The 27,342-nt window shown below is 38.2% G+C and overlaps 1 protein-coding gene across 10 annotated transcripts; it reads right to left on the bottom strand.

Annotated features, from left to right (window-relative positions):
- Window positions 1-242: 242 nt before the first annotated feature.
- Window positions 243-26,955, bottom strand: Srrm234 (Serine-arginine repetitive matrix 2/3/4). Of its 10 annotated transcripts, none has more exons than XM_028317831.1 (11): window positions 26,853-26,955; window positions 26,450-26,705; window positions 23,344-23,448; window positions 16,386-16,598; window positions 15,282-15,338; window positions 14,683-14,806; window positions 11,935-11,987; window positions 8,875-11,052; window positions 5,310-5,399; window positions 4,325-4,447; window positions 243-1,355 (listed from the first exon to the last, which is right to left on the bottom strand). In XM_028317831.1, the coding sequence occupies exons 2-11, from the start codon at window positions 26,686-26,688 to the stop codon at window positions 1,232-1,234; spliced, it is 3,306 nt and encodes a 1,101-aa protein (XP_028173632.1). In that variant the 5' UTR covers window positions 26,689-26,705; window positions 26,853-26,955; the 3' UTR covers window positions 243-1,231. The 10 variants fall into 10 exon arrangements, 9 of the variants coding, with proteins under 9 accessions (XP_028173632.1, XP_028173635.1, XP_028173634.1 ...); XM_028317834.1 differs by having other exon boundaries at window positions 4,325-4,414; XM_028317833.1 differs by having other exon boundaries at window positions 15,282-15,335.
- Between the last annotated feature and the right edge of the window lie 387 nt (window positions 26,956-27,342).

The following is a 27,342-nucleotide window of genomic DNA, read 5'->3' as shown; positions in this document are numbered from 1 at the left end:
ATAAAAACAACCAAAACATTACAAAAATAATGTTTTGTTAATTCACATTAAATATTTTGACTAGGAGTTGAGTATTTTGAATTAATATAAATAAATTAAAAATATGTAATATAATTTGGCCCTTGCGAGTTGCATTTTGACCTTTGACTTAACATTGGAGCGATATCTACCACTACTACTCTGATATCAGTCCGAAATTCGAGTTATCGCGAGATATATTGTTATGTATGATTTATCAGTAAATAAAAACTAAATTATCGTTGAGTAATCCTTTGTGACAAGATTACACAATTACGTAACTGCACCATTCTTCGTTGGGTGCCAAGATAAAAATTTCTAAGTAGTAAAATGAAGTATCTGGTAAACTCTTAACTATTATTGAAGTAATCCTATGGATTGCAAAGAGACCAGGTACGCGAATCGTGATAACCTTATACATTATTCTACATATCCATTTTTATATCTAGACTGATGAAGCTTATCAAATCATTCCATAGCTGATTATCAGCAAATGATTCATGTCGTAAATGCTGTTAAATGTTTCCAATTATTGTAATATTGTCGACCACTTACGAATTTACATTTCAGACAATTAATTTATTGTCTACGTACTCCATCTTTGAAAATAACTTGGTAACAAAAATATAAAGTTTCGCAAGCAGTCACAAATAAACAATTTTAGTAAACAACAGGTATTATGGGCTGGCGTTATATGCGCGAACTTTTGGTGGTACGTTGGTACGCCTTGTATCACGCGAGTGTCTTTTATTTTTTGCCCAAAAAGCCGAATTTTATCCAAAGTTTAATCCTGATGTTTCCTATAGCTCCAGACACCTTTGTATCTTAGTGCAAATTAATTCATCTAGTATCTACAATACGGTTAATTTGATAGCGACCGTCGCCTGAACACTAGCAGGGCTATTTGAATACTGTTACCTACAGAGTCGGACTGCCCCCTTACAGTTAGTATGTTTAGTACATTAGTATCCAATCTTTTATTAGAATTAGTGTAGAGCCATTCGGACCAGTCCGACTGGTTACCCATCATTGATGTTATTTTACATTCGAGATTCTGGGGCCTGTTACTTCGGGATGATGGCAGCTGACGTCACCAGGAGTCCGACCCAGTTGCTGACGTCACCAGGAGTCCGGCCCAGTTGCTGACGTCACCCGGAGTCCGGCCCAGTTGCTGACGTCACCCGGAGCTCGGCCCAGTCGCTGACGGCTGCAGTTACTCTCTTTCTGGCTTGGGAGATCGTGACCAGCTGCGCTGCGAGGAGCGGCTGCTGTAGTAGCTCCCGGTCGAAGCCGTGGAAGGCGTGGGCCGCCGGTAAGGGATCGGCCGCTTCCTAGCGCTGTTGTGTTATTTGTGTTAGTAAACATGCTGGACAGTTAGACAGTTATACTTTCCATGCAAAAAGACATTCTAGATAGGTAATGATTTAAGGTGAAGTTACTGTTTATAGATGATAGTGCTGGCTTGCTCTGAGGCAGCTTGGAAATGTACGATTATTATTTATATTGTTAGTGCATAATGAGTTTTTAATGAGTGCAGATAAAATAATTTAGTGATTGTAGATAATTAAGTAGAACTTACCTCACAAGCCTTTGCAACTTATTTATTTGTCCTAGCTTGCCTTTTAATTAAAAAACAAAATGTTGAAAGAACGGTCTACTAAAATTATATAGCTCTATCTACCATGCGGCATAGCAAAATAAAAAACAGCTAAGATTTACAATAAACTTTAATGTGATAAAACAAACTAAATAATATAAGATTGAAACAGAAAACACACTTGCAAAAATAATGTCCATAAATAGCACAAGGTCTACAACTGGCGTCATGGAGCGCATATGACGTCCTGGGAACTGATAGCTGGCTAGGGCTTTCATCTTCTTCTATACTTGTATTTATTTGTAGTAAGATCTATTATGGGTGCGCTACGGAGAAAAAATAATTTATTAATCGTCTTTGAACATCCAAATCCAAATTCATCCCCATCAGCAAAAATAGAAATCACTACATCGTGAAAACAAGTCGCTCGAATTATTTATACATAGATTAAGACTAAAAATAGCACACCCATGTTAAGATTCAAAGCAAACAGTTAGTTTTACACACAACAAACTCCATTTACATTTTTACATAATTTAAACCTACAAGAATTAATTCCATCACAGCCAATGAATTTTCTGTTTTTCATACAAATATTAATCCTTGAATATAATTAATCAATTTGTATAACACATCAGCATTGTGAATTCGTTAAAAAAAAAATGAAATTTTGGTTATTTGAAATTATGTCTTAGTCGAACGATAAGGAATACAAATTATAATCTTAGGCTAAGGTTATTGAACTAGCAGAATCACTGCGCACTAATCGGAGCTACTACTCGTGTCTTCAGAACTCGTGCTATACTTTCGTTTTCTATAAAGAAAAACAGAAAACAAATACATAAACTGAAAGAAATAACACCATGATGAATTTACCATGTTACGAATACTTTGTTAGCCTTACTAGAGTAATAGTTCAACAATGAAAGGTCTCGTCTCTTATTTAAATTTGGTCGCTAAAGATATTCGTAACATGGCGTAATATGCAAAATAAAATAAGAAGCATAAATTAAAGTTAAAAAGCGACACACACAAATTATTTAACACCTGGCAAACTTCGATTATTGTGATTTTTATTTATATTACTGAAATTATAAATAAAAATCGCATACACCAATAAAATGCATTCCCTAATTAGTGCCAAACTATACAGTGCTTAGGAGAGGGGAACACACGAGCTTCATCTTTACTATCAAACAAAAACGTCTAAAACGTTATGGAAATAATTTTATAATCGTGAAATAGAATCCCTCAAACTAAATAAACACGAGGCGTGGAAAAATTTAGGTGGAGCAGAGACTAATTTAGTATTTTTCAAGCACATTTTTCAAAAGGGAAGGGATCACAAAGAGAAGATGATAGATTTGTGTAAAAAAAGTCTAAACTGGACTAAACCGGTTAAAAAATTATGAAGTCTTCTAAAACAAGGAGAAAGAAATAAACCAGTAGCCCAAGATGCGTGCTACTAAAATCATCGTCGATTTTAGACGATGAATGTATAATCGTTTAAAATCGATAAAATGATAATGCAGCAGAACGCCCTATTAGCTATTACTATTACTACCTATTACCACAGATAATATAATACTAGTACAGATGCATCATCCCATACTCGAAATGTGGCCGACCTAAGTCTTGAAACTGCTCGGGCCCGCGTGGTTTCCTAGTGGTGATAACAGATCGCGCTAGTGTGCCGCAGCGGACTTGACCGTCCCGCGGTTTGCGACCCGCTAATGCTTTCTATTCTAGCAACTTGAGCGGAGTATTTATTTGGCGTGCTATATCAAAAGATGGCGCTAAAGCCAATAAGTTTACTGCTTTGTTTATGAAGGCATGTAACTAAGCAAAAAACAGATTAGAGACGCTATTGAAAATTTCGACACGGTATAATAATGTCCAAGTAGCACAACGATCACAGCCGACGCTCAATATCCAGCACCGTGGGTTCGTATCCCGCTACAAATTATCATCATGAAACTCCATTTTGTTTTATTTTATTAGGTACTAGCTTTCCGCCCGCGGCTTCGCGCGCGTGGACTACATTATCTACATATTTTACGGAACCCTATTTTTTACCAAAATAAAATTTAGCCTATGTTACTCGTGGATAATGTAGCTTTCGAATGGTGAAAGAATTTTTAAAAACAGTTCAGTAGTTTTTGAGCCTATTCATTACAACCAAACAAACAAACAAAGTTTTCCTCTTTATAATATTAGTGTAGATATAAAACAGGAAAATATCGAAACATGCAGTAATAAAGGTGGATACCTATCAANAAACCTATTTTAGTATTTTTATAAGTGACGAAATAAAACAGCAGCGATGAGCGCCATCTATTACATCATTTGTAACTAAATGCTACTTCGACAGCGCCGCAAAAACGATTGCTTAAGACTTCAGTTTTTACTAAAGATAAAATTTTATTATATGAAGAAATATTGTTTATTTGAATCATTCACTGTGTTTAAATGAACAAATTAATGTGTAAAACATTTTTTCATTATAGTTTACTGAGCATTAGTGACTTTTTACAAACGTCTTCAGAAATTCGATACTTATGTCGCCATCTAGTGAGATTGATTTGGAATGATTCAAGATTTAAAGGCATCGGGTTCCCGTGCTATTACTAAGCACAGAATACACAAGTCTCTGCTCCCCCTAAACACCAAACTCGTCTAAAGGTGCGCATCCACTACACACACATCTACCTCGTGATGCGGCGACGGTCGAGGAACGACGGCGATCCGGCGCGCCGCGGGATAGACGGCGATCGCGAGCGCGGGCGCGTGTCGCTGGATCTACGGTAATCGGCGTACACGCCCGTCATTGTTCTACTCGCATTATCGCATGCACATCGTATCGCAATCGCATGCATTCGTTTGTAAGAAAGAGAAAGATTGTGTTAATTCACGCGGGTTTGTGTGCGTCGACTTTTGCGGTTTGTATACAGGGTGGTAGAAACAGGTTGACAAGAATCGTTATAAATGTAAAATGAAACACATATTATCTAAATGTGTATTTTACGGGAAGAAATTTCACAGATTTTCTACTGAAATACTGAAAAGCATCATTTGAACTTGCTAGTTAAAGTTTGTGACAACCTGTCTCTAACATCCATATTTTTATATTCACTTTATTATAACGAAAAACTGCATAAAGGAACACAATTGTGTTTTATCTATAAACAGCAGTTTTCTTTGAAAATGTAAAGTTTTTAAAACTGATATATTTTTCCATCAATCCTACTTCATAAAAATGTACGTCAAGTAACAAAATTGTATTAATTAGGTACATTCCGACAATTATTTTGTAATTTAAAATAAGGATTCATTTAACTTATACTTAATAATTTGCCAATTCCAACCCAGCGAGTCTGCATCGACTGAATATTTCATCTTGAAATACACTGAAGAAAATAAATAAATGTTCTAATATCCATGTCATTTGCCAATCAATAAAATCGTTACAAATTACTTTCAATTAAAACCGAAACCATGAAGACTCGTAATTGGCTTTTAACCTGAGATTTTCAATCAATTTTGCAAATAAAGAAAATCGATACATTTCTTTCTCACTTTAACAAATAAAATGTACTAAAAATCTTGATCAACACACTTCTATAAAAAAAACATTGAAAATCTCAGATTCATACTAAATTCAACCCAAAACCCATGAGCAAAGAGTGCAAATTACCGTGAGGAGCGCGTGGAGCGCGACGAGCTGCGCGAAGAGCGAGACGAACTGCGGCTGCTGTACGAGCTGGAGCGAGACGAACGCGAGCGCCTGGGGAACAAACGTTATTATTGTTGATTTCACATTCTCATTAGTTTTGAAAGAAAAGAGAGGGTGAATTTTTGAATGTGCTAAGTCAAATCAGAAATTATTAAGAAATTGCTAAAAATAATAATAATAATTTACATTGTAAAAAAATATTTAAAATTAAGAACCAAAGTTAATAAAGAGAATAATAATAAAATACACTTTATTGCACACCAAAGATAAGAACAGAAAGAAAACTGCCGAGAGAACACACAAGGTACAACTAGGCGGTCTTATCGCTATGAAGCGATCTCTTCCAGACAACCTATGGTGAGGACAGTTACTTAAAAAAATATGAAGGGGAAGGCGGTGTCGACACTAAAGAAATAAATGAAAACAAAATATTTTAATAGAGCTAAAAAGTTTCAAATTAAAACTTTGTTGTTAAATTTTAATACGCTATCCGGGAAGCAAATCTGAAAATATTGAAACAAAAACAGTCAAGTGTTTCGGTAATAGGGACCGCATTCTGTGTCGTATATTGGCGATAACGCGATTAATCAGTAGAACTAGCTTTCTATCGTTTAATCATTTATCATCTCGTTAGTTATTATTTTATGGTTGTGCTTAGTGTTTACATCAAATGTCCTCACCAGTGAGCGCGTAAAAAATGACATTAAATGTATGACGGATTGTACAGCGCCCCTAGCGGAAATTTTCAAGAACTAACATTTTCATATATTTTTTAACGCGCTCACTATTTTCGCGTTTGATGTAAACTCACACTCAGCCCTCAGAAATGTTACTTATAGCCTGACCAGGAACATAAAAACCCTGGCATAGTGGCGCGTCAATTGCATTTGATAGTGCAACACTGAGTACAGTCGTACCTGTGTTAAATTAATAGGCTAACTTTATACAACGTGTCCCAAAATTCAAGGATAAGCCGGCGCCGCAGGATGGACATAGTCACGACTACTTTAGGAAAAATAAGGAAAAAAATCTATCTCAATTATTTTTTAAGTTACACAATAAATTGCGAAATTCTTCGAAAATTGACACCCCTTATGATATTTTACATTACCACGACCGCCATTTTTCAAATATTTCTGTTTTTTTGTTTGTATCGGCAACTTAAGTAGTGTTGCTGTCCACCCTAACTCTTAAAACCCCCAGAATCCTTGCAGTTTTTACACAAAAGTTAATCAAAATATGTTATTTCCTTAAAATTTTGAACGATTTTTACTTTCAATCCACTTTGACTCATCGATTTGTAAAAAAAAAGTATGAACACTACTGCGGCAAGTTTTTTATAAAGTTGACACAACTATCCAAGATTCCAAAATGGTATAATGCTTTAAGAAACCTAGTCGCAAAAAAGATATGCGTACCATTTTTACAAGCACTTCGCTTGTTAGTTAGTATGGGATAAATCTTGCAACTGAATTTAAAACCAGTTCTCCTCAACCGATTGGGCTGAAATTTGGTATACTTATTTAAGTATGATGAAAATGCAATATTATGGTACCATTGAGCTGAATGGAGACTGGAGGTGGCCATAGGAACTTCTAAACGAAACGGCGGAATTGCATCTAGTTTGGGTTTGTTGGATTTGTCTTTTCGAGTACTTTAGTGCTAGATGATGTCCAGGGTCCTGATGATGAAGTCAATTATAATTTTCAAACGAAGTCAAGCTTGTTTTTAAAAAGGTTTTTTTTTATTAAGTACAACTTTATTTTAAACTTTTTAGTTGTTTCTCAATCTCATGGCCCAAGTGCTCGGGAAGGCAAATCCAACGAACCCAAACTCGATAAGCTTCCGCCGTTTCGTTTAGGAGTTCCTATGGCCAGCTCCTGCCACCTCTTGACTTCATCATCAGGACCCTGGACATCATCTAGCACTAAAGTGCTCGAAAAGACAAGTCCAACGAACCCAAACTAGATGCAATTCCGCCGTTTGGTTAAGAGTTCCTATGGCCACTTCCAGACTCCATCCAGCTCAATGGTACCTTAATATTGCATTGTCATCGTACTTACATAAGTATACCAAATTTCAGCTCAATTGCTTATGGAGAACTGGTTTTAAATTCAGTTGCAAGATTTATCCCATACTAACTAACAAGCGAAGTGCTTGTAAAAATGGTACGCATATCTTTTTTGCGAATAGGTTTCTTAGAGTATTATACCATTTTGGAATCTTGGATAGTTGCGTCAACTTTATAAACAACTTGCCGCAGTAGTGTTCATACTTTTTTTTTACAAAACGATGAGTCAAAGTGGAGTGAAAGTAAAAATCGTTGAAAATTTTAAGGAAATAACATATTTTGATTAAGTTTTGTGTAAAAACTGCAAGGATTCTGGGGGTTTTAAGAGTTGGGGTGGACAGCAGCACTACTTAAGCTGCCGATATAAAAAGAAAAACAGAATTATTTGAAAAATTGTGGTCGTGGTAATGTAAAATATCATAAAGGGTGTCAATTTTCGTCGAATTTCATAATTTATTGTGTAAGTTAAAAAATAATTGAGATAGATTATTTTCCTTATTTTTCCTAAAGTAGTCATGACTATGTCCATCCTGTGGCGTCGGCTTATCCTTGAATTTTGGGACACGTTGTATGTATCAGGATTCAGGATTACGGGTTAATTTAATATTTTCATGAATTAACGAAAACATATTATTATAGGTAACCTGGTTTAAATAAATTAAATGAAACCATCAATCGAGCTAGTAGGATTTATTTTATTATTCATCAATAATCAAATTCAGAACTTGAATATTCAACTGCAATGTCTGCTCATGAACGCTTCAGACTCGGTACTTCTTTCCCAATTCCATAAAATTCAACACTTAGAAAGTGACAAAATTTTTTAAAATAGTTAGNCCGATCACAGACGATTGTCAACAAAATGGTGCTTGACTCTTGAGACAGGCTAAATTACACCATATTGTTAATGAGCATACATTTTTTTTAAATACCTTCGCGAAGTAAAACTTCTGTACGTAGTACTTATTATTATTCTGTGGTAGAACTAGCTTACTGTCGTTTAATCATTTAGCATCTCGTTAGTTATTTTATGGTGCTGAGGGCTTAGTGAGAGTTTACATCAAAAGTCCTCACCAGTGAGCGCGTAAAAAATGTCATTAAATGTATGACGGATTGTACAGCGCCCCTAGCAGAAACTTTCAAGAACTAAAATTTTCATATATTTTTTAACGCGCTCACTAGTGAGGACGTTCGATGTAAACTCACACTCAGCCCTCAGAAGACTTGTTACTTGCATATTTTTATATGATAAAAATTGCCTTTATAAGACTTGAAACAAATTTAAAAAAAAAAAAACTCTTAAAACTCATTTATTTTTGCAAATAGACCTTTAAAAAGAACTTTTACACGTCCCAATATTAACCCTACCACTGCTTCGGGACAATAAATGGGCCAGTGCTAATTTATTTTAGTCACCTTGTATTAAAATGTATAGTATTGACAACACCCACTCACCTGGACGACGAATACGATCGGGAGCGTGACCGCGACGAGCGGGACCTGGATCGTGATCGTGACCGCGAACGCGACCGCGACCGGGACCGCGACCGCGACGTCCAGCTGCCTCGCGAGCGGCTGCGCCTGCGCCGCCTCTCCGGAGAACTTTCTGTAGGCCGGGTGCTTCGCCCCGACTTGGGGGAACCTTTAGCAGGGCTCCGCGGTCTCTCTTCCTCCCTTCTGTTGCTGCCCTCCCTTCTGCTACCTTCCTCCCTTTTACTACCCTCCTCCCTTCTACTACTCTCCTCCCTTCTACCACTACTCTCCCCAGTAGTTGGATTCCTCGGAGCGCTGGAACTCCGCCCCGCTTGCGACGTCGACGGCTCAGACATTTCTGTCAACATCCCGCTCGCCATCTTGGCTAATTTTTCCTTCAACTTATTCATCTCTCGTAATTCGAACTGGTCCTGACGAGCCCGTTCGTCGACGCCCAGGAAATCTTCTTCTTCAGACACCTCGTTGTCGCTGCACGAACTCCTCAGGCATACTGCTTTCGGTTTGTAGTTGGATTTGTCGCCCTTTTTCCTCTTCTTTGGATCTAAATCGGACGGCGATTTGATATACTTTCGCTTGTCCTTTTCGGGCAATCTTTCGATGATGTCTCGGTAGCGCTCGGGGCTCCTTCGGGCGGGTGAGTAACTGAGACTCGACGTGCTTCGACTCTTCTGCACAGATCGGGAGCGCGATTTCTTCTTCTTTTTCTTTGATTCGGAGCGATCGTCGTCTAGTTCTTCGTGGCGATTATCCCGCCTGTCGACGCTTCTATCTCTCGCTTCCCTATCGCTGACGTCGGGCTTCGGCGAAGCCGTCCGCGCGTCTGGCGATTTTCTCGCTTTAGACGTACTCGCGGTCTCAACTTTCAGTTTATCCTTTTTAGCTGACTTTCTCGCGGGCGATGTGGATCGCGACCGGCTCGGCGACGGCCTGCGTCGAGCCACTTTTACTTCGGGAGACGGAGACCTTTTCCTGGATCGACTATCCTGATGGTTTTCAACGACTCTCGGTTTTTCAGCTTGTCTGTGTTTATCCTGTCGGCTAGTGGAAGGCGACGGGCTTCGTCTCCTGGGTTCCGGTGACGGACTCCTTCGCTTCTGCTCCTCGGGCTCGCGGGAAGCGCTTCTGTCTTTGTAATACTTGGATTTCTTAACTATCTCCGACCTCGGCTTACGCTCCGGCTCAGATTCGGACTCGGACGACTCCTTCCTGTCGGGCCGCGACTTTCTGTACGGTAGGTCTACGTCCTTGCGAGATTCTTTATTCCTGTAGTTTTTGTTTACCGGAGATCGCTCCTTGTATTCCGGCGACGATTCTCTGTCACGTCTGTCTTCTACTGGGCTTCGATTCCGCCGACTTCGCGAAAATTCGCCGTTTTCTTCTCTATCTCTGCGTCGCGGCGGTTCTTCTTCGTATCTCTCTCTGTCTCTCTTTTTCTTGTATTTGTCATCTCTGTCAGTTCTGTACTCTTTGTCCCTGGAGTCCTCCCGCCGGCTCCTGTGGCGGGGAGACTCGCTCCTCCGCGGGTCCCGGCTGCTTTCGCGCGGGGAACAGTTTCGGTAAGACCGTTCTACATCTTTGCGAGGCTCCTTACTCCTGTAGTTTTTATTCACCGGAGATCGCTCCTTGTACTCGGGCGAGGAGTCCCTGTCGCGTCGGTCTTGGTCCGGGCTTCGATTTTTCCGGTTTCGGGAGGGTTCGCCGTTTTCTTCTCTGTCTCTGCGGCGGGGCGGTTCATCGTCGTATCTCTCCCTGTCTCTCTTTTTCTTTTTCTCGTATTTATCGTCTCTCTCTGTTCGGTATTTGTCGTCTCTCTCTGTTCTGTATTCTTTGTCCCGGGAGTCTTCCCGGCGGCGGTGGTGTCGCGGGGATTCGCTTCGGCGCGGGTCCCGGTGTCGCGGGGAGTCGCTTCGGCGCAGGTCCCGGGCGTCCCGCGGGGCACTGTCCCGATGGTTCCTGCTGTAGCTCGGGACAGGCTCCTTGGCCTTGTTGTAGTAGGTGTCGCTCCGCTCGTAGTCAAGCGAGGGGCTCCTGCGGCGTCTCTTCTCCGGCGGTTGAGATACACTCCTCTCTCTGTCGTGGGGTCGTTTGTCTCTCTTCTCGGATCTGTTCTTGTGGGGTGGTTCGGGTTCAGATTCGGAACTGAAAACAAAATATTGTATACAGTTTTCTTATTTATGCTTTAAATATGCTTAAATATTACACGTGTAGCCAGTAGGACACGTTTCGTAATATTTTTACATTATCGTATGTTTTTGTGGCCATGGATATTTCGTACTATTAAAATGTTAAAAGGATAGCCTTGGTTCAATATAACCATTAATTTAAAAACTAGTCGAAACATCTGGCTAAAGAATGGCAATAAAGGGGTGTTTATACAACTGTTGCTGTTTAAATAACTTTCTTAAGATTTACACACACAATTAGTTTTGTTTTCATTAAAGAATTGAATAATGAGACAGTGTGTTTTTAAGTCGAATGTAGGCTATGATGACGATCGGTTTTTAAATAATAAAAAATGCGTCATACTTTATGTTTGCTGAAACATCCTGTTTTGAATGTTACAAAATCAGTCAATATATTCAACGTGACCCACAACGTGTTTAATATAAATAATAGATTCGGATGAATTTAAAAGCTTTTTTCTTTACTCTTTTATACGGGAATGATAAGTGTGTAATATGTATTGTAATGTAAAAACGAACGAACGAAGAAACGAACCAAAGTCGCTGACATAGCCCGACGGATTAGCAAGCTGAAGTGGCAATGGGCAGGGCACATAGTACGCAGAACTGACGGCCGATGGGGCAGAAAGGTTCTGGAATGGAGGCCGCGTACCGGAAAACGCAGCGTGGAACGTCCACCTACAAGGTGGACCGACGACATCGTAAAGGTAGCAGAGAAGCGCTAGACGCAGGCCGCTATCAATCGATCAACATGGAAAGCATTGGGGGAGGTCTATGTTCAGCAGTGGACGTCCTATGGCTGGAATGATGAATGTAAAAACAAGCTTGTTATACGCACCTGTCCCGACTGGACCCGTCGCTGCCGCCCCGTCGTCTGCCACTCGACTTTTTCTGTTCAAACGTCAACAGTTCAATTTAAACACCTCGGTCTTCCAAAGCCATATTAAAACACCAGTGCCAATACAAGAGACTATAGTGGTAAAGGCAACTAAACATGTTTACTAAAAATACACGAAATCCTTCAGAGACAAGCTTTTGTATTCATTCAACATCCGCAGTCCCCGTGAAGAACTTCTAAACATAATAGCACTTGTACACATGCACTATAAATTAAGAATAATATGAAATTAAAAAGGCGTTAAATCAATACAAAACTGTTAACGAGTATAAGAAATGAAGATTTAAGCTATAAATGGAAGCAATATAAATAATGATATAGAAAACTTTGACAGCACGATGATTTGATCACGTGTCAGAATGTTATATTATTAGATTAGACTATCCATAACATTCTCATTTTAGTTCAATGTATAAATAAATAAATACATACAATAATTGAACATAAAATAAGGAACAGTGAACTTATATTGTTGGCACCAGTGTGACAGTTTACATACATTGCTATTAACACATTACGATATCGATATATTTCATGATACATGTTAAATAGATATAATAATACACAAAAATCAAATGTAATATAACACTTGGGAAACGTACCTTATTTAACAAACGGTGGTGGTATACCATTTAAACATGTGGAGCATCCTTAATTAGTCAATGAGAAGAGGGAGAATGTTATGGATTAGTGACATTTCAACAGTTGCATGGGCCGGCGCTCCACCGCGTGTGGTAAGGAAACGTGCGCCGGCGTTGACTCATTGACTAGTAGGTACTGCCCATCTTGTGCCCTAGCGCACGATTCAAACCATAAATGGAATTTAAAGGGATTGCAGCACGTTTCTCTAACACACATCAGTGAACTTGCGACCAAGAGCATATTAAACCACCATCTGTTTTAAGGACTACAAACACCATGCAAGTAAATAACTGTGCACACAATTCCCTCACAACCGCCCATCAACTCGCATTATCTCAAATGTTAGTCACAAATGTCATAATTAAAAAAAATGCATTAAATTATCACGTACGTAATTTTAGTATTCACCTAACATAGTGTTCTTACTGAGTGTTATTGTTTTGTGATATACTTACAGATAACGTAATTTCTTCAGATAAAGATGGCTATCCTATGAAATGATGCACAGTTAAACAGATAATTTTTACTGGCTATTTCTTGTATTTACAGAAAATAAAAGTAAAATAAAATAAAGTAAGAAGACAATCGTATAATATAAAATGTGGAATCGTTTTGCCCCTCATTTAAAGTTATTCTAGAGTGAGACCACTGCAGACTGGGGACGTAGCAAGTAGCAACGACAACCGAAGCGAGGGAGATGAAACGGAGACTACTTCCATGGCTGAACTAACAAAAAGGGCCTCGAAAGAGTATTTTACACAGAAATGTTCAGTAATAGGATGCACAGTGCCAGAAATTAAAGTTATTTGTTTTCAGGCCAGTGACAAATAATATCGTCATTAAACTTAAAATAAAAGGAAGCGAGTGCTATCAGATCTGAGACTGCACTAGCGGGAGCGGGATAGAGCTCGATAAGGGGTCGTGAACAGTTGAGTGTCGTATGGTAGAAGAGTCCCAACATCTACATGTAGGTATTACAAGTGTAAATACAAATTATTCAGTGTATTCCCCAAAATATCCCATCAAAACCAAGTTACAAATAGAATATCTTAAAAAATCAAAGATTATGTTTATACACATTATTTTAAGACTTTGAAATGAGAATTATTTTTGTAAGTTACATTAAATAAATAATAAATGAAATTTTAACCCTTAGCAAGCCTGTTAAGAATCACACAATATCTACAACTACTCAAGTACTCAGTGGTTTTGATTTGCCCAAACATTTTAAAGTGATGGTTAAGACTTCTTGCTCAAGCATGCGCAGGGTTAAATTTAATATCTTGGAGCCGATTTTTCAATAGTCAGATACAACCTAAGCATTTCAACAGGGAAGGTGACACAATACACTAGTCAAATAACTTTTTTTTTATGTAATGTGATGGATTTTATATGCCAAAGAGGTTTATGACGCCACGAGCTTGCAAACTCGGGAGTTGAGGACTAATCCCATCTTTTTTTCTACCACTTCTGTATGTCAGGATTTACAATTTTACCTCCAATGAAATCCAAACAGTGAAGGTTTTGTAGGGGGATAGCTTACTGCCTTGGAATACGCAACGAATTTAATCAGAAGAATAAAGGAGCCCAAGGATAGGAGGAGGCCCAAAAGATTTTTTATTTTGGAGGAAATCGAAATATACCAGCGTGAGGCAGACAGATAAAAAGGTTTAAACCGTTTTAAGAATCAGATACACCACGAACAAACGTGATATAAATTAAAGGGTTCTATCAGAAGATTTAAAGAAAGTTGCGAATCATGATCCAAAGTAGGGTTAACTTTCGGAGTCACTAATGGTGATGTTTAGATAGATAGATATTTGTATCACCATAATACAATACCATGTTACAAAGGGGTAGGGTTTCTATTCTAGTCTGGCCATTGAAAAATCTGCCTTAATATTTCGTATGCTCCAGATGAAAACCAAACATGTCGCGCAAAACATAATCCTTGTATAGAAGACCATTGTACTAATCTCTCTAAAAAATTGAAAGCTAAGTATTGCTTGGACATTTCATGTTAATCAAATTAGGATGGACAAGTACCTTTTTTTTCTTTTTCTGCTTCTCATCGCCAGAGCTGTCGGAGTCGCTCTCCTGCTCCGAGCTACTGGAAGTGTCGGAGTTAGAAGACTTGGAGCGTTTCTTCTTTTTCTTGCTTGACTCTTGCCTGGAAATTACAACAGTGTACACAACCTCCCATTTTGTTAATACATAATTAAATATTATATGTAATTCATGTAAATACACCTAACTAAATACTGAAGCGAAACAATAAGATAATTACCTATGAACATCCTACGGACGTACGACAACGGATATTGTTAATAATTATATTATTAATAAGTAAGTAAATAATATTGAATGTTGTTTCACAAATTGTGTCATACCTACGTATTAAGTCCCATAACAACTTTTTTTCACTGAAATTGGTAACAGAAATATATGACCAAAATGATAAAGATTTTGAAGTAAATGAACCAATAGAATATTATCTAAACAAATCAATTGAATACTTGCCTCTTTGACAGTTGCAGGGTGACCTGTCTGCATTAAAAGGCAAACTATGAGATTTACTACTTTACAGTAAGTAATTAAAACAAAACTAACACTATTGTAACTATTATTAAAAGAAATATAAATACCTTTCTTTTTTATTCTTTTTCGACTTTTTCTTCTTCAGTTTTTTGCCTTCTGAACTGCTGAAAACAAATAAGATTCTGTTAAACTTGTGCCCTTAATACATATGTATAATTAATCTTCAACATGTAATAGAACTATAGAACCTATAAAAAAAAAGAAAAATAAACTCAGTCTTATTTATGGCAACTGTCCAAAATTTATGGCAACTGTCCACTAATCTTATTTATTATGTCAGAGAATTAAATAAAAAACTTGACCCCTTTTTTTAAAAGTTTTCCTTCCTGTATCAACTAAATGTTATGCTTGACTGAACCACTTTTTGAAAACTTATTCCATGTGCACACACAACTACTAAAGTGTACTTATTAGATTAGTAAACTAATGCCCGTTTTCACCATGAAGTGACCCCTATTGTAACATATAACAGGAATTTTGTTTTCATGGGGTTGATTTTTTTTTCTGGCACTCACGGCTTGTGCATTTGCCAATGACGAGGTGTAAAGGTTGGGAAAAAATCAGGGATTGATGGTGAAAACGGGCATAATACAATGAGGGTTTTCGCGAATGAAAGATCCGCTAGATGGCGGGACGTGGATGTGGGGTTTGACTGCTGAGTGATTGGTGGATTTTGACATATCTGTCAATGTCATGTCAAAAATAACCAATCATGCAGCATTTGGACCTCGCGTCTACGTATTGCCATCTGGCGGATTTTCATTCGCGAAAACCCTCATTAAATGTTATGCTTGACAGGACCACTGTCTGTAAACCTAATGCCATGCGCGGAAATTACACAAATACAGTTCATCATCATCATCATCATTTCAGTCATAGGACGTCCACTGCTGAACATAGGCCTCCCCTAATGCTTTCCACGTTGATCGATTGGTAGCGGCCTGCATCCAGCGCTTCCCTGCTACTTTTACGATGACGACATCGTGTAGGTGGACAACTGTTCCAAATACAGTTAACTTATTTTATTTATTTATTAGGTCTACCAACATTGTTACATTACAACATGTACACTTAAAAATTACAATTATGAACAAAGTTACAATGCAACAACAATTATAGGCTGACACAACATGCAATATAGCAATATTTACCTTCGCTTCTTTTTTTTCTTGGCCACGTGCGCGTCGCGCTCCTCCCGCTCGTTGCTGGGCGTCCGCACCAGCGGGTACCGCTGCGCCTGCTCCCGGGCCCGCCGCTCGTCCAGGCTGCTGCCCTCCACGAAGCGTGGCGAGATCCCGAAGGCGTCCCGAAGCCGAGCGTTCTTCTCCTGCTGCGCTTCCGCGATCGCGTGCGTCTCGCGCACGCTGCCAAACAACTCACGTTCAATATGGCCGACCAAAAAATACTGGAGCACGATTAAAATAATTAACTTTTTAAAAAAATAAAACCGACTTCAAATGCGTGAACACAAAAAAAAACTAAAAATTGAAAATATTGCGTATAAAAAAGTTCATCCCCAATTTTCCACCCTTGGGGGTGAAATATTTTTTTCAAATTATCACGAAACCACCCTTTTGATAATACATATTCAACAAAAAAATAATCGTTCAAATTGATTTATAATCGGCGGAGATATTGCGTATAAAAAAGTTCATCCCCAATTTTCCACCCTTGGGGATTGTTTTTTCTATTATTAAATTTAAATGGGACCACCCTTGAGGTATTACCTATACGCAGAAAAAAGATTTGTTCAAATCGGTTCATAATTGGCGGAGTTATCGCGTAACAAACATAGAAAAAAAAAACATACGGGTCGAATTGAGAACCTCCTCCTTTTTTGAAGTCGGTTGAAAAGTATTTACCTGAACGGCACCTAAGTGCGCTAAAGATAGAAAAATAATAACAATAATTTAGCATTCGCTCTTTATGATCACTAATCTAAATCAAACCGTAAAAGCCCATTAAAATCAATGTTGTGTCTGAGCGAGTATGAAATCGAATCCAATTAGCGCTGTTTCTGCATAGTTATAATTTTTAATTAAGCCATTCGCTCCGTGGCGACTGACGACCTACATAGCTCGCGATAACCGATCGATAGGATTGTGTGCACACCTTATGACGGACCGCATGGACTTCCTCTCCTCGTCGTTGGGGAGACAGACCTGCAAATTGTCGTTAAGGTTGTTGCGGGGTTGGGAACAGTTGCAGCGGCAGCAGCAGGCGCTTCGGAGCCCCGCGAGGATGGTGCGGAGCGCGGGCTCCAGGTCAGCCACGGCCGGCGGCGCCGGGAGGGGCATGACCGCGGGGGTTGGGGGCGCTTCGGGGTTGGGGTCGTGGGAGGACGCGCGACCTCTCCTTTGAGGATCGGCGAGGACAGCTTGGAAGGTGCCCCGCCAGAGCCGTTCGAAGACGACTCGATTGTTTTGTTCGCGACGCGGCGCCCGGCCCCTTTGCATCTTAACCTAATTACAGCTAATGGAAGACTTGGTTTCTTATGCTAAATTAAGACTAGACTAGGTCATGGAAGACTGGTGATATAGGCGGCGGGGCAGCGCTACAGCCTACATGGCAGCGGCCGGCGAGGGGCCGGCGGCGCTACTGCCGTCTGCCGCGTCGCGCGCAGCCTGCGCGGTGCAATCTTCTCATCTCCGCTCCCCGGCGCGCGGCGCCTCTCAAAGGGGCGCTTCCCCTCGCCCTTTGTGCGGTAATCACTCTGACTCGACTATGTTTTCGAAACAATTTTCCTCCCTTGCGGCTGGCGAATTTTTTGCGGAAATCTAATACACAACGCTTTGTTTCCATTTTAATTATTTACATGTAAACTATACGTTCTACTTGGATTAATTCATAGTTTAATTATATAATACCAAATCACCACCAATAATTGAATTTCAATCATATTTTCCGGCGATCACGATATTAATATGGAAAACGTTTCAACTAGTAGGTATACCAATGGCACGATATTATTTTCTGTATCAACTACTCTCACTATCCTTCACATTAAAACAATAGTAATTAGTGATAGATATTGACTACCCATGAAGTAGATATCGAAATGGCAGCATCCTTATAAACTATCAGCAATAAGTGCGCGTCAAAGCGAACATTTGAACAGAGCCGTCGCACCTGCCGCGCGCGATATTGGCGTCTTCTGTTTGTCCTGGCACTGGCAGTCTGGCAAGCAGCGGTGCATAAAATAGATGCTGTCGATTTGTTATTATTATCTTATTGCAACAGATCCATTAATCCAGTTTTTTTTTTGTTTTCGTCACTCAAATACGATGTTTTTTTAAATCCCCACAATATACCAGAATCAGGACTTTACAGTAACGTATTGCTTAGATACTGGTCCAGTGCTGAAAATTACACGGTGCTGAAAATTACCAAACTTTTGGAGTTTTACTCAAAGGCTCTCCTACTACTCGAATAAACAAATGCTCGTGTCGCGTGATTGTATATCACTATCCTCAGTCGTAGAGTGGCAATCACAACAAAATTTGGGCGCGTCACTGGCACGGAAACGACAGGCGGCGAGCGTTCAAACCGCATGTGGTTGTGGTTAGATAACTATCATGCGAAATACAAAATATGAAACTATTGGCCACTGCCAACGAGGTGGAATTGTGTAAAGCAATCGTAATCATTTGACAGTTCATAACGTAAGATTATTCTGTCAAACGCTTTGTTTAACTGACTTAACGTTATGAACTGTCAAATGATTACGATTGCTTTATAGTTCCAAAATACTGGACTGTCCTGTCGATGACATTGACAGTGGGGCGCCACCGTCAACACCGGATCGCTGGTTCAGATTTTTGCCATGTTGGAAACCATATAGTTGAACGATGGTAGCGCCCCCCTGTCATTGAGTTTGGTGGGACAGTTCAGCGTGGGTCATCTATACACAATTCCATCCCTGAATTTCATGTCGTTTTTCCACTGAAAAACTTAAGTATACTTTGAGTAAGTAGATAAACATGGGGTGAGCTTTCGGAGGAGCAGTAAACTATGGTTTGCTCAAATCTATGCTTTCATTTTATTTTTAACCCTTATGTCACCACATAAACTAAAGTTCTGTGTTAATGTTAACATCAAAAGTGTTTTAACATAATTAGCAACCTCGGTAATTGAATTGAATGACAAGCACAAAATTAATAATAAAACAGACGCTTGTAGCTATAGGAATAACGCGACCAGGGTAATTAATTACAGTTGTACATTTCGCCTGTCCGTCTAAGTTTATTAGGATCCCAAACCCAGCGCACAATTGTGTTAAATCTATGTCGGCGTTGTGAAGCGGACTGGCCATTATAAATTAGATCATGCCACACAGACGTTTTACAATTTAACTAATGATATTTCAGCGCGGTTACGCCTATGTAAATGCCAGTTACACGGCTCTCAAAGCGCATTGATCTACACCAACGTGAAATACGTTTTGCTTCAAACAAGACAGAAACTATTTGAAGAGATAATTCGGGCTGTTCCCGCCGTATATTTTAGTAACCCATTTCAATCAATACAAACTGCAAGTCTGTAAATCAATGCTTGTTTATTTTAATTTCTATGCCGCGTCGAGCATAGAAAATAGTTGTAAATGGAACATTTGAAACAGTAGCATGTTTTTAGTACCCACAACTAAATTATCAGTAGAATTTGTTCGCAGCGCGGATTCAAACGGTACGAATAAACACGATTAACGTTTTCATCGTGTAAGTAAAACATGTAAAATGTATCGTAAATATTGATAGCCTACGAGCCCGAGCATTGCTATTTTATTAGATTATGTTTAGCACAAATTGAAGTTTTCATTTCATTATGTCTACTTTTCATCAAAGGCATAATTAAAATTATTATATCAGGTCAGTTAACAAGCCACATCAGTTATTTTATAATCGGTTCGATCGATTTCATAATTTCAATAAGTAATGCACTAGTTATTGGTCTCTAACAAAAGTCATTCTTAGGTTGTTGTCCAGAGAGCTTACAACGTTATTTGTGTTTCTGACTCAAAGTCAGTCTCTAAGACTAAGAGAAGAGTGAGACCTTTTACTTCATTAGTTCTTCCATTGCGTCATGAGCCTGAATAATATAATTGTCCTATAACCGCTTCTTTTCCACGAACTGCGTTAAAATATGCAAAGTCCATAATTAGTGTTTGAAATCAGGGCAAGGGTCGGGCGGGTTCATTAGGGGCGGCGAGCGGGCGACATATTAAAATCCCGAACGCTGACGTCACGGATCGATGTGACAGCGACGAGACAGGAACATAAAATGCTATACTTAACCCAGAAAGCGAACGTCTAGTTAATTGAAAATTAAATTCGCTGTTCCGTGAAATCGGTGAATGAAGAATCGATGGTTTCGATTATGAGCTTTAAGTTACGGAAAAGACTTCGAAGAAGAGTTTTCGAATTCGATTGACTTTGTTTTGTGAATGATCGGAAGAAAATTATCAGACATCATCTGAAATCGCTGAATGCAGCTCACGAGATTTTTAGGTTATTTAAGTCAAGTGGCTGTTCTAGTTTGGTGGAGTCCTGGTATTATTGTGACCAGTTTTAGCTAAAATATTCCATCCGTATACAAGGTCGAAAGTACAGACAAAATAATCCGTCAATCCTTAATTCCCAGAGCGCGCTTCAAATGTCAACAAAATATTAAATGGCCAGCGTTCATTTTAGTAACAAGTTTACATACAAAAGCTTTCCACGTCAGTCCTTTGAGGGTTGAACCATGGCAGCGTCGGATTAAAGGACAAAGGCATTGGGAGAGAACTTCCCTTAAGGGCTATATTGTTCCAGCAATCTTTGTTAGGGTTAATGCTGATATGATGTAAATTGTAAAGCTACATGTATACGATGTTTTCTTTTGTTACAGACACGGCTACAGCTTTTATATCTTTTGAAATGCAGATTAATTGAATAACTTGATTCAGTTTAAAAGAGACTTAGATTTTAGTAGTACCTATTATTACTACATAAATTCCAAACCAATTCCAATCATTGGTCAAATGAAGGGCTGCTTACCAAAATTATTTAAATTTCGTGAAAAATCTATAACTCAACTTCTTCTAACAACGCTTTTTATTAATTTTCCCAGCCTCAAGGGCGTGCAAATGGGCAATTAGGCGCGTACCTATCTGGCAAACGATGTTTTATTGATGAAAATTACAGGTTCGTTATTTGTAAGTGCTTACTCCCTTATTCCTCGTAAACAAAATGACCGCCATCGATATTCCGAATACCTAGTAGCTCAGTATTGATCTGTAATACCTATTCAGGGATTTCCAGTTAGTGCTACCTAATCAGGTATTCATGAATAAAGTTTTGACGATTTTCAATAATCTAGGAGCTTTCTTAGTGGCAATTTCTACAGGTCTGTGTGAAAATTTCATTGACGTGAATCTTTTGTTTTATTCTATTTATGTAGTTCTAAAACCCGAGATCATAATTTGATATTGCTAATACCTGTATTGATTGATATACCTACTCGTAGATTACAAAAGAAAGTTGTTAGACACAATTATTTGTAACAATCTATAATTTAGTCAAGTCAGTGGCTTTTATTTGAATCTGAATTGAAATTCTTCTCGTGTAAAACGACAAGGGTTGTTAATTAGTGTTACACGCCCAACAAAAGTCATTAATCTTATTTAATTAATGCCCAGCGAGGATAATGGATTTGCGAACGGAATTGCCGACTAATTAAAAATCTGTCCAAGGAATATAGTGGACATGCAAAATGCTTATCGGCTACTGAATAATTTATCGGTAATTCGCTTCTGTGGAATCATCGATTAATCAATTGAAACTTCAATAGATTTTTCCCAGCTTTACGACACTATGGAATTCTACCCCGCTTTGTTTTTGTTGTCGGATAGTGTTACCGAAACGGAATACTGTCATCTAATCAGGGATAAACAGGAAACCAATAAAATGAACTGAAAAGGTCAACTTATTTTTATTGGGGTGATACTTGCCAAAGAAAACCTATCAAATACCTACTTCGTCGTTTTGAAATCTCGCTCGTAAATCCTGGAGTATTTTAGTTATATTATGACGTGACATTTCAATTGCAAATGCAATGCGTTAGTGCTAGTTTATCTATAAGTTGATGACTACTTAGCTACAAGCGTCTGCTATTAACCTACTGATGAATTTTTGCATAGTTCTCCTAAAAGAAGCGGTTAAAATAACTATGTTAAACAAGTATTTGCCCAGACTGATCTACTATTTAGGGTCGATCGTTTTGTGCCTGATCATTAACCACCGGCTGAAAGGGTTTGCAACAAACGAAGGAATGGCAAGATTGAATTGTTTAATGGTTTAAAAAATTCTGAGGGAACACGCGAAAGCAATTTTCATAAAAGTATTGAATGAAACCTACCATGTTCGTATGACGTCGAGGAAGATTTTTGCATTAGGCAGGAGATTTTCAAATATGAGTGCATTCTCTATTCTTTATGGCTTTTCTAGATATTTTCAGAAAATTTCCATAAGATAATTAAATTACATATTTTATTCTCAAGCATGATTAAAATTTCAGTTTTAGATACGCAGGCGTGTTATGTAAACGGATTTATTAACACTGGCCGGTAGATGCGTGACGAACGCACGTACAAATTAATACTCGTATTCGCAAACTGATTACCTATAAGCACACGCTATTTATTTGTCCTATTTTCAACGTTAAAATTACAAAGATTCAACTTATTTATTTAGAGTTGTGAATTGTAATTATTGGCCCAAACATAGGACACTTTTATACTATTGTGTGAAAATAACGTTGATTAAAACCGATTTATATTCAAAACACTAATTAAATACACTCGATAACGTAGACAAGAAAATGCAACAATTACCTTCTGCAGTAGAGGAAAGTGCTAGACTTCATTTGCTTATCCAAAACAAGACGATTAATTAACACATCCAGCCCAAATATTTACGAATTTACACTTGTCTAAAAATACACCCCGATCTAATACAATTTCAGCGCTACGCTCATTTCTTTGGGAGCATTTGTACACAAACTGCCGTTCCGTGCCGGCGGAACGTCAAATTGACGCAGATGTAGGAAGGTACTCGTGAATAAAACAATACTTACGCTACCCTCCCGAATTCGTCCCTGGGCACGTCTTTTTCGCCGCCGGCCTCCGCCAACTTCGCCCTGAAGGCTGCCACCCGCGCCGCGATCTCCTCTCGCGGCAACCTGCGCAACCACACCAACGATATACTCATGTTATTAAAATAAAAAAAGTAAAAAACATAGCAAAGGAATCGCCGATACGAGCATCGAGGACCGCTCTGTGTGAACAAGTGCAACGCGAACGTTCAATGAAATATCTGGCGTGCGTACCAATGCATGATACGCCGTGTGTCGTAATCGCGGAGAATTACTTTTTGAAAACAATAAAAGCGAGCGATAAGACGCTCACGGCTCGCGGCCGTAAACTGAGCTCGTTAGCCAGGAGCAGGCGCAGTCCCCGCTCGGGTGGATTATTGATTACACTCCGGCGCATAGGGCCGGCGCCCCTAGCCGAGGGTGCGGACAGACCAATCCCCACAATAGGCCATAGCAGCCCCGTGCCCTTTTCACGACAGGGGTTTACTAGATCGATAACTAACTACACAAAGGTTGACAGTAATAATAAATTTTATTTATTAGTTACAGGTTGTTTGAGATACCACTTCAGTTTGGCCGAGTGCCCCCAGTTGCACGTGATTCCGTGAACTTTCATTTTACATCTACACTATTGTTCAATTTTAAAATAGCATTTGTTTGTCCAATATGTTTAAGGCTTTTAGGAGCCTTATTATCAAATTATGTATTTTTATGCTCGACTTTTAAAGCGCGACTGAATAGAAAAGTAGCATAGCTTTTCATCTCAAAGAAAATTATACACAGAACGAACACTCGCAGAATTAGAGCCTAAATCCAAGAAGTACACAGTATAAAGGAAGGGGATGGTTTTGTAACAGATTATGTTGTGATATCAGTTACGTAACGTGACACATTTGATTGCATGTTCAGAAAAATCACCCTGTACATAAATGAAGGTTTACGCGCGGTGTTTGTTAAATGTTAGCGACAGACGTGCGTGACGGAAGTAAGCCCACGACACACGCACTCACCGGACCCGGATCGAAAGGAGAGTTAGAGTTTTCTATACTATATTACCCAGAATTCATCACAAACTCTAGAAATATCTGGAGTGTGAATAGAAATCAAAAGCATCAAATCAACTTATGCTTGAAAATGAATCTACTTTTGCTGCTTTCCACAATACCTTAGTCCACTAGTAAAAACATCTGGTGTTAAGCCTAATTTTGGGTCAAAATGTTATAAGGTGACTCCAAAGAGAGACTATTAGCTATTCTGTAAGTGACTTATTTGCTGTGTTATTCATGAAAATCTTTCGCCATTAGGCTCTGCAAATGTCTGTTGCGGTCGCCAATCGCCACACGCCGTGTTTTGAGATTGCGTCCAATTCGGCGCACCTACTTTACTGACAATAGTTAAGAGTTGGTAGGGATTTATAAGATTCCTACACCTAACAACATCGATAATACCTTTTTTCATTCTTTTAGCGGAAAATACGTAAGTGGGTCAAGTTTTATTAACCTCAGCAATGGCCCATATATTGTCCTGAAGCAGTGGTAGGGTTAATACTGGGACGTGTAAAAGTGCTTTTTTAAAGCCTACTTACAGAAATAAATCAGTTTTACTGAGTTTTTTTTACTTAGTGCAAGAACTTTTCTTCCAAAACTTTTTCTATGGTCCACCATTTATTTTTTAAGATCTGTATTATTATTTAAGATCCAAATGTACCAACATGATACAATAAACATTTATGACTATGACCACAGAATAAGTAAATAGTACCAAGGTCTATGACTTAGTATATCAATAGAAACTACTTTCAATATTAATAAATATATGTCATAAAAACATAATTGTTAAAAATATGTAATTTAGGAATATTATTGTGACAATATATTAAGATAATAATGAAAGAATTTTTTAAGAAACTGTTTGTAATATCTAGAAATTATCTCTAAACCCTAATAAATTTTACATAAGAAATAAAATCTTTCATAATTTTAAATTATTTCTTTAAAACTTACTACTCAACAGGAATTCCATAATAAATTCATGACTTTAAGCACCATGCCATTGCTCATAACAAATAAAAGTGAATGCCATGGATAAATGCCAATACGATTTGATAGCTGGATGTTAGCCAAAAATACACACCTATAATTTTTAGCGGTAGATGGAGAATTGGAGACCAACATAATATACCACAGTAAAGGTAATTTAATATGAACATAGAAGGTTAGTGACTACTGAATACATATTTTAAGAGCAATATTAGTCAATTTTAATGCAGCAGTATATGGTCACATCATGATATAAAAACTACATAAGGAGAGATGATGAAAAAACAATGCAAAAGATAGTGTCTCACATAGATCTGTGGTCACCACATATTAAGGGCTATGTTCAGCAGTTGATATCCTCTGGCTGATATAATAGCAATTGTGTCAAAGCCCATTTCAGTAGAATATTAATCAAGCCTTACTGAATGAGGGTGCCTAATTTTGCAACACATTTTACTGAACAATCTGAGGTGGAATTGTGTAAAGCAATCGTAATCATTTGACAGTTCATAACGTACGATAAAGTCAATTAAACAAAGTGTTTGACAGAATAATACACAATTCCTCCACTAGCAAGACTTATGCTATAATGAATAGAATAACTTATTAATAATATTACATGACATGACAATATTCTTTGTACGGCCCATATTAATGGAACACATAGCATAACCTATTTATCAACATAGCCCCAATTTTTACTCAACTAACATAAAAGTAAACATTAAAATTAGAAAAATATTTTTCTTTGTAATTCTCATTCCTGAGTTTAACCTGTGTATGATTAGTACTATTATTCTGCATTATTTATTGGACTTGTAACAGATTTGACAGCGTTAATAAATTCCATGCCGTTGGAAATAAATTAACAGCTGTGAAAAATTTTATGACCATGTTACTACTTTTTAGCATAGAATTTTTACTGCAGGCAGTTATAAACTTTAGCCTACTTATAAAATAATTTAAAATGTGAAATTTTAATGTTACATCACCGCATTTACCTAAATATTAGTGAGGATGTGTTTGTAATTATTGACTGAATCACTCACCCTTCCTGTTCCAAAGTGTCCTCTAGTTCTGCACATTTCACTTCGATCTTCCTTTTCCTCTCATGATCCAAGATTTCACGGTTCGGCTGTTTATTGGATGCGGAATCCAATTTCGCTATCTCCTCTTCAGTTCTGTAGTTTACAGAATCTTTGGTTTTTCTTACTGAAGCCCAATTTCTTTGCACATAACCATTAGTTCCGGAACCTCGCGGTGTAGTCAATCCAATACCATTATACATCTTGGTGGTTTATTTACCTAAAAAAAGATTTTTGTAAATCGTAGTTGTGCAGCGGCCGTGGCGTAATTTTAATAGTTACATCCGTAAAAACTTACACTTGTTACAAACTTTGAGTTCTTAATTAAAAAGGATATGAATATAGAGAGTTCATTAATTATTCTCACCATTTACAAGCACCTGAATAAAATATTTCACACGAAAATTATCTACACGTCCATCTTGACTGCTCACACTTTTTTATGAATTAGTGTTGCGCTTTTGTTTGAGCATTTGATATTGATATACTCGATTTTTACTATTCGATTTAATTGAATCTATAATGTCTGTTAAATTGAATAGTCAATAAAAGAATAAAGTTGTGAAGTTTAAAAAATCTTTCATAAGTAGCAGGTTTTTAGTCCAGTCAATGAATGCTTTAATGACGGTGTAGTAGAGGGAAATGCTATTAAGACTAACTAAATATCTATGCATCGTTTCATCCACGAAGACGCGCCCCACCATTTTTCCGCGAATGTTTGAGTGTTATCGGTACACGGTAAATTATCTTTATCAATATGAGATAGTAAAATGAGAGCAGTTGAGCACACACGCACACTAATGACGCTTGGATTACTCAGATCAAACTTCCCGCACGCCACGCTTCCCTCGACCAAA

Source organism: Ostrinia furnacalis, unplaced genomic scaffold (assembly GCF_004193835.3).
Source record: "Ostrinia furnacalis isolate ACB-3 unplaced genomic scaffold, ASM419383v2 OfSCF6505, whole genome shotgun sequence".
In the NCBI taxonomy this organism is placed as follows: domain Eukaryota; kingdom Metazoa; phylum Arthropoda; class Insecta; order Lepidoptera; family Crambidae; genus Ostrinia; species Ostrinia furnacalis.
The sequence above is the reverse complement of the archived record's forward strand: the minus strand, read 5'-3'. Positions and strand labels throughout refer to the sequence as shown.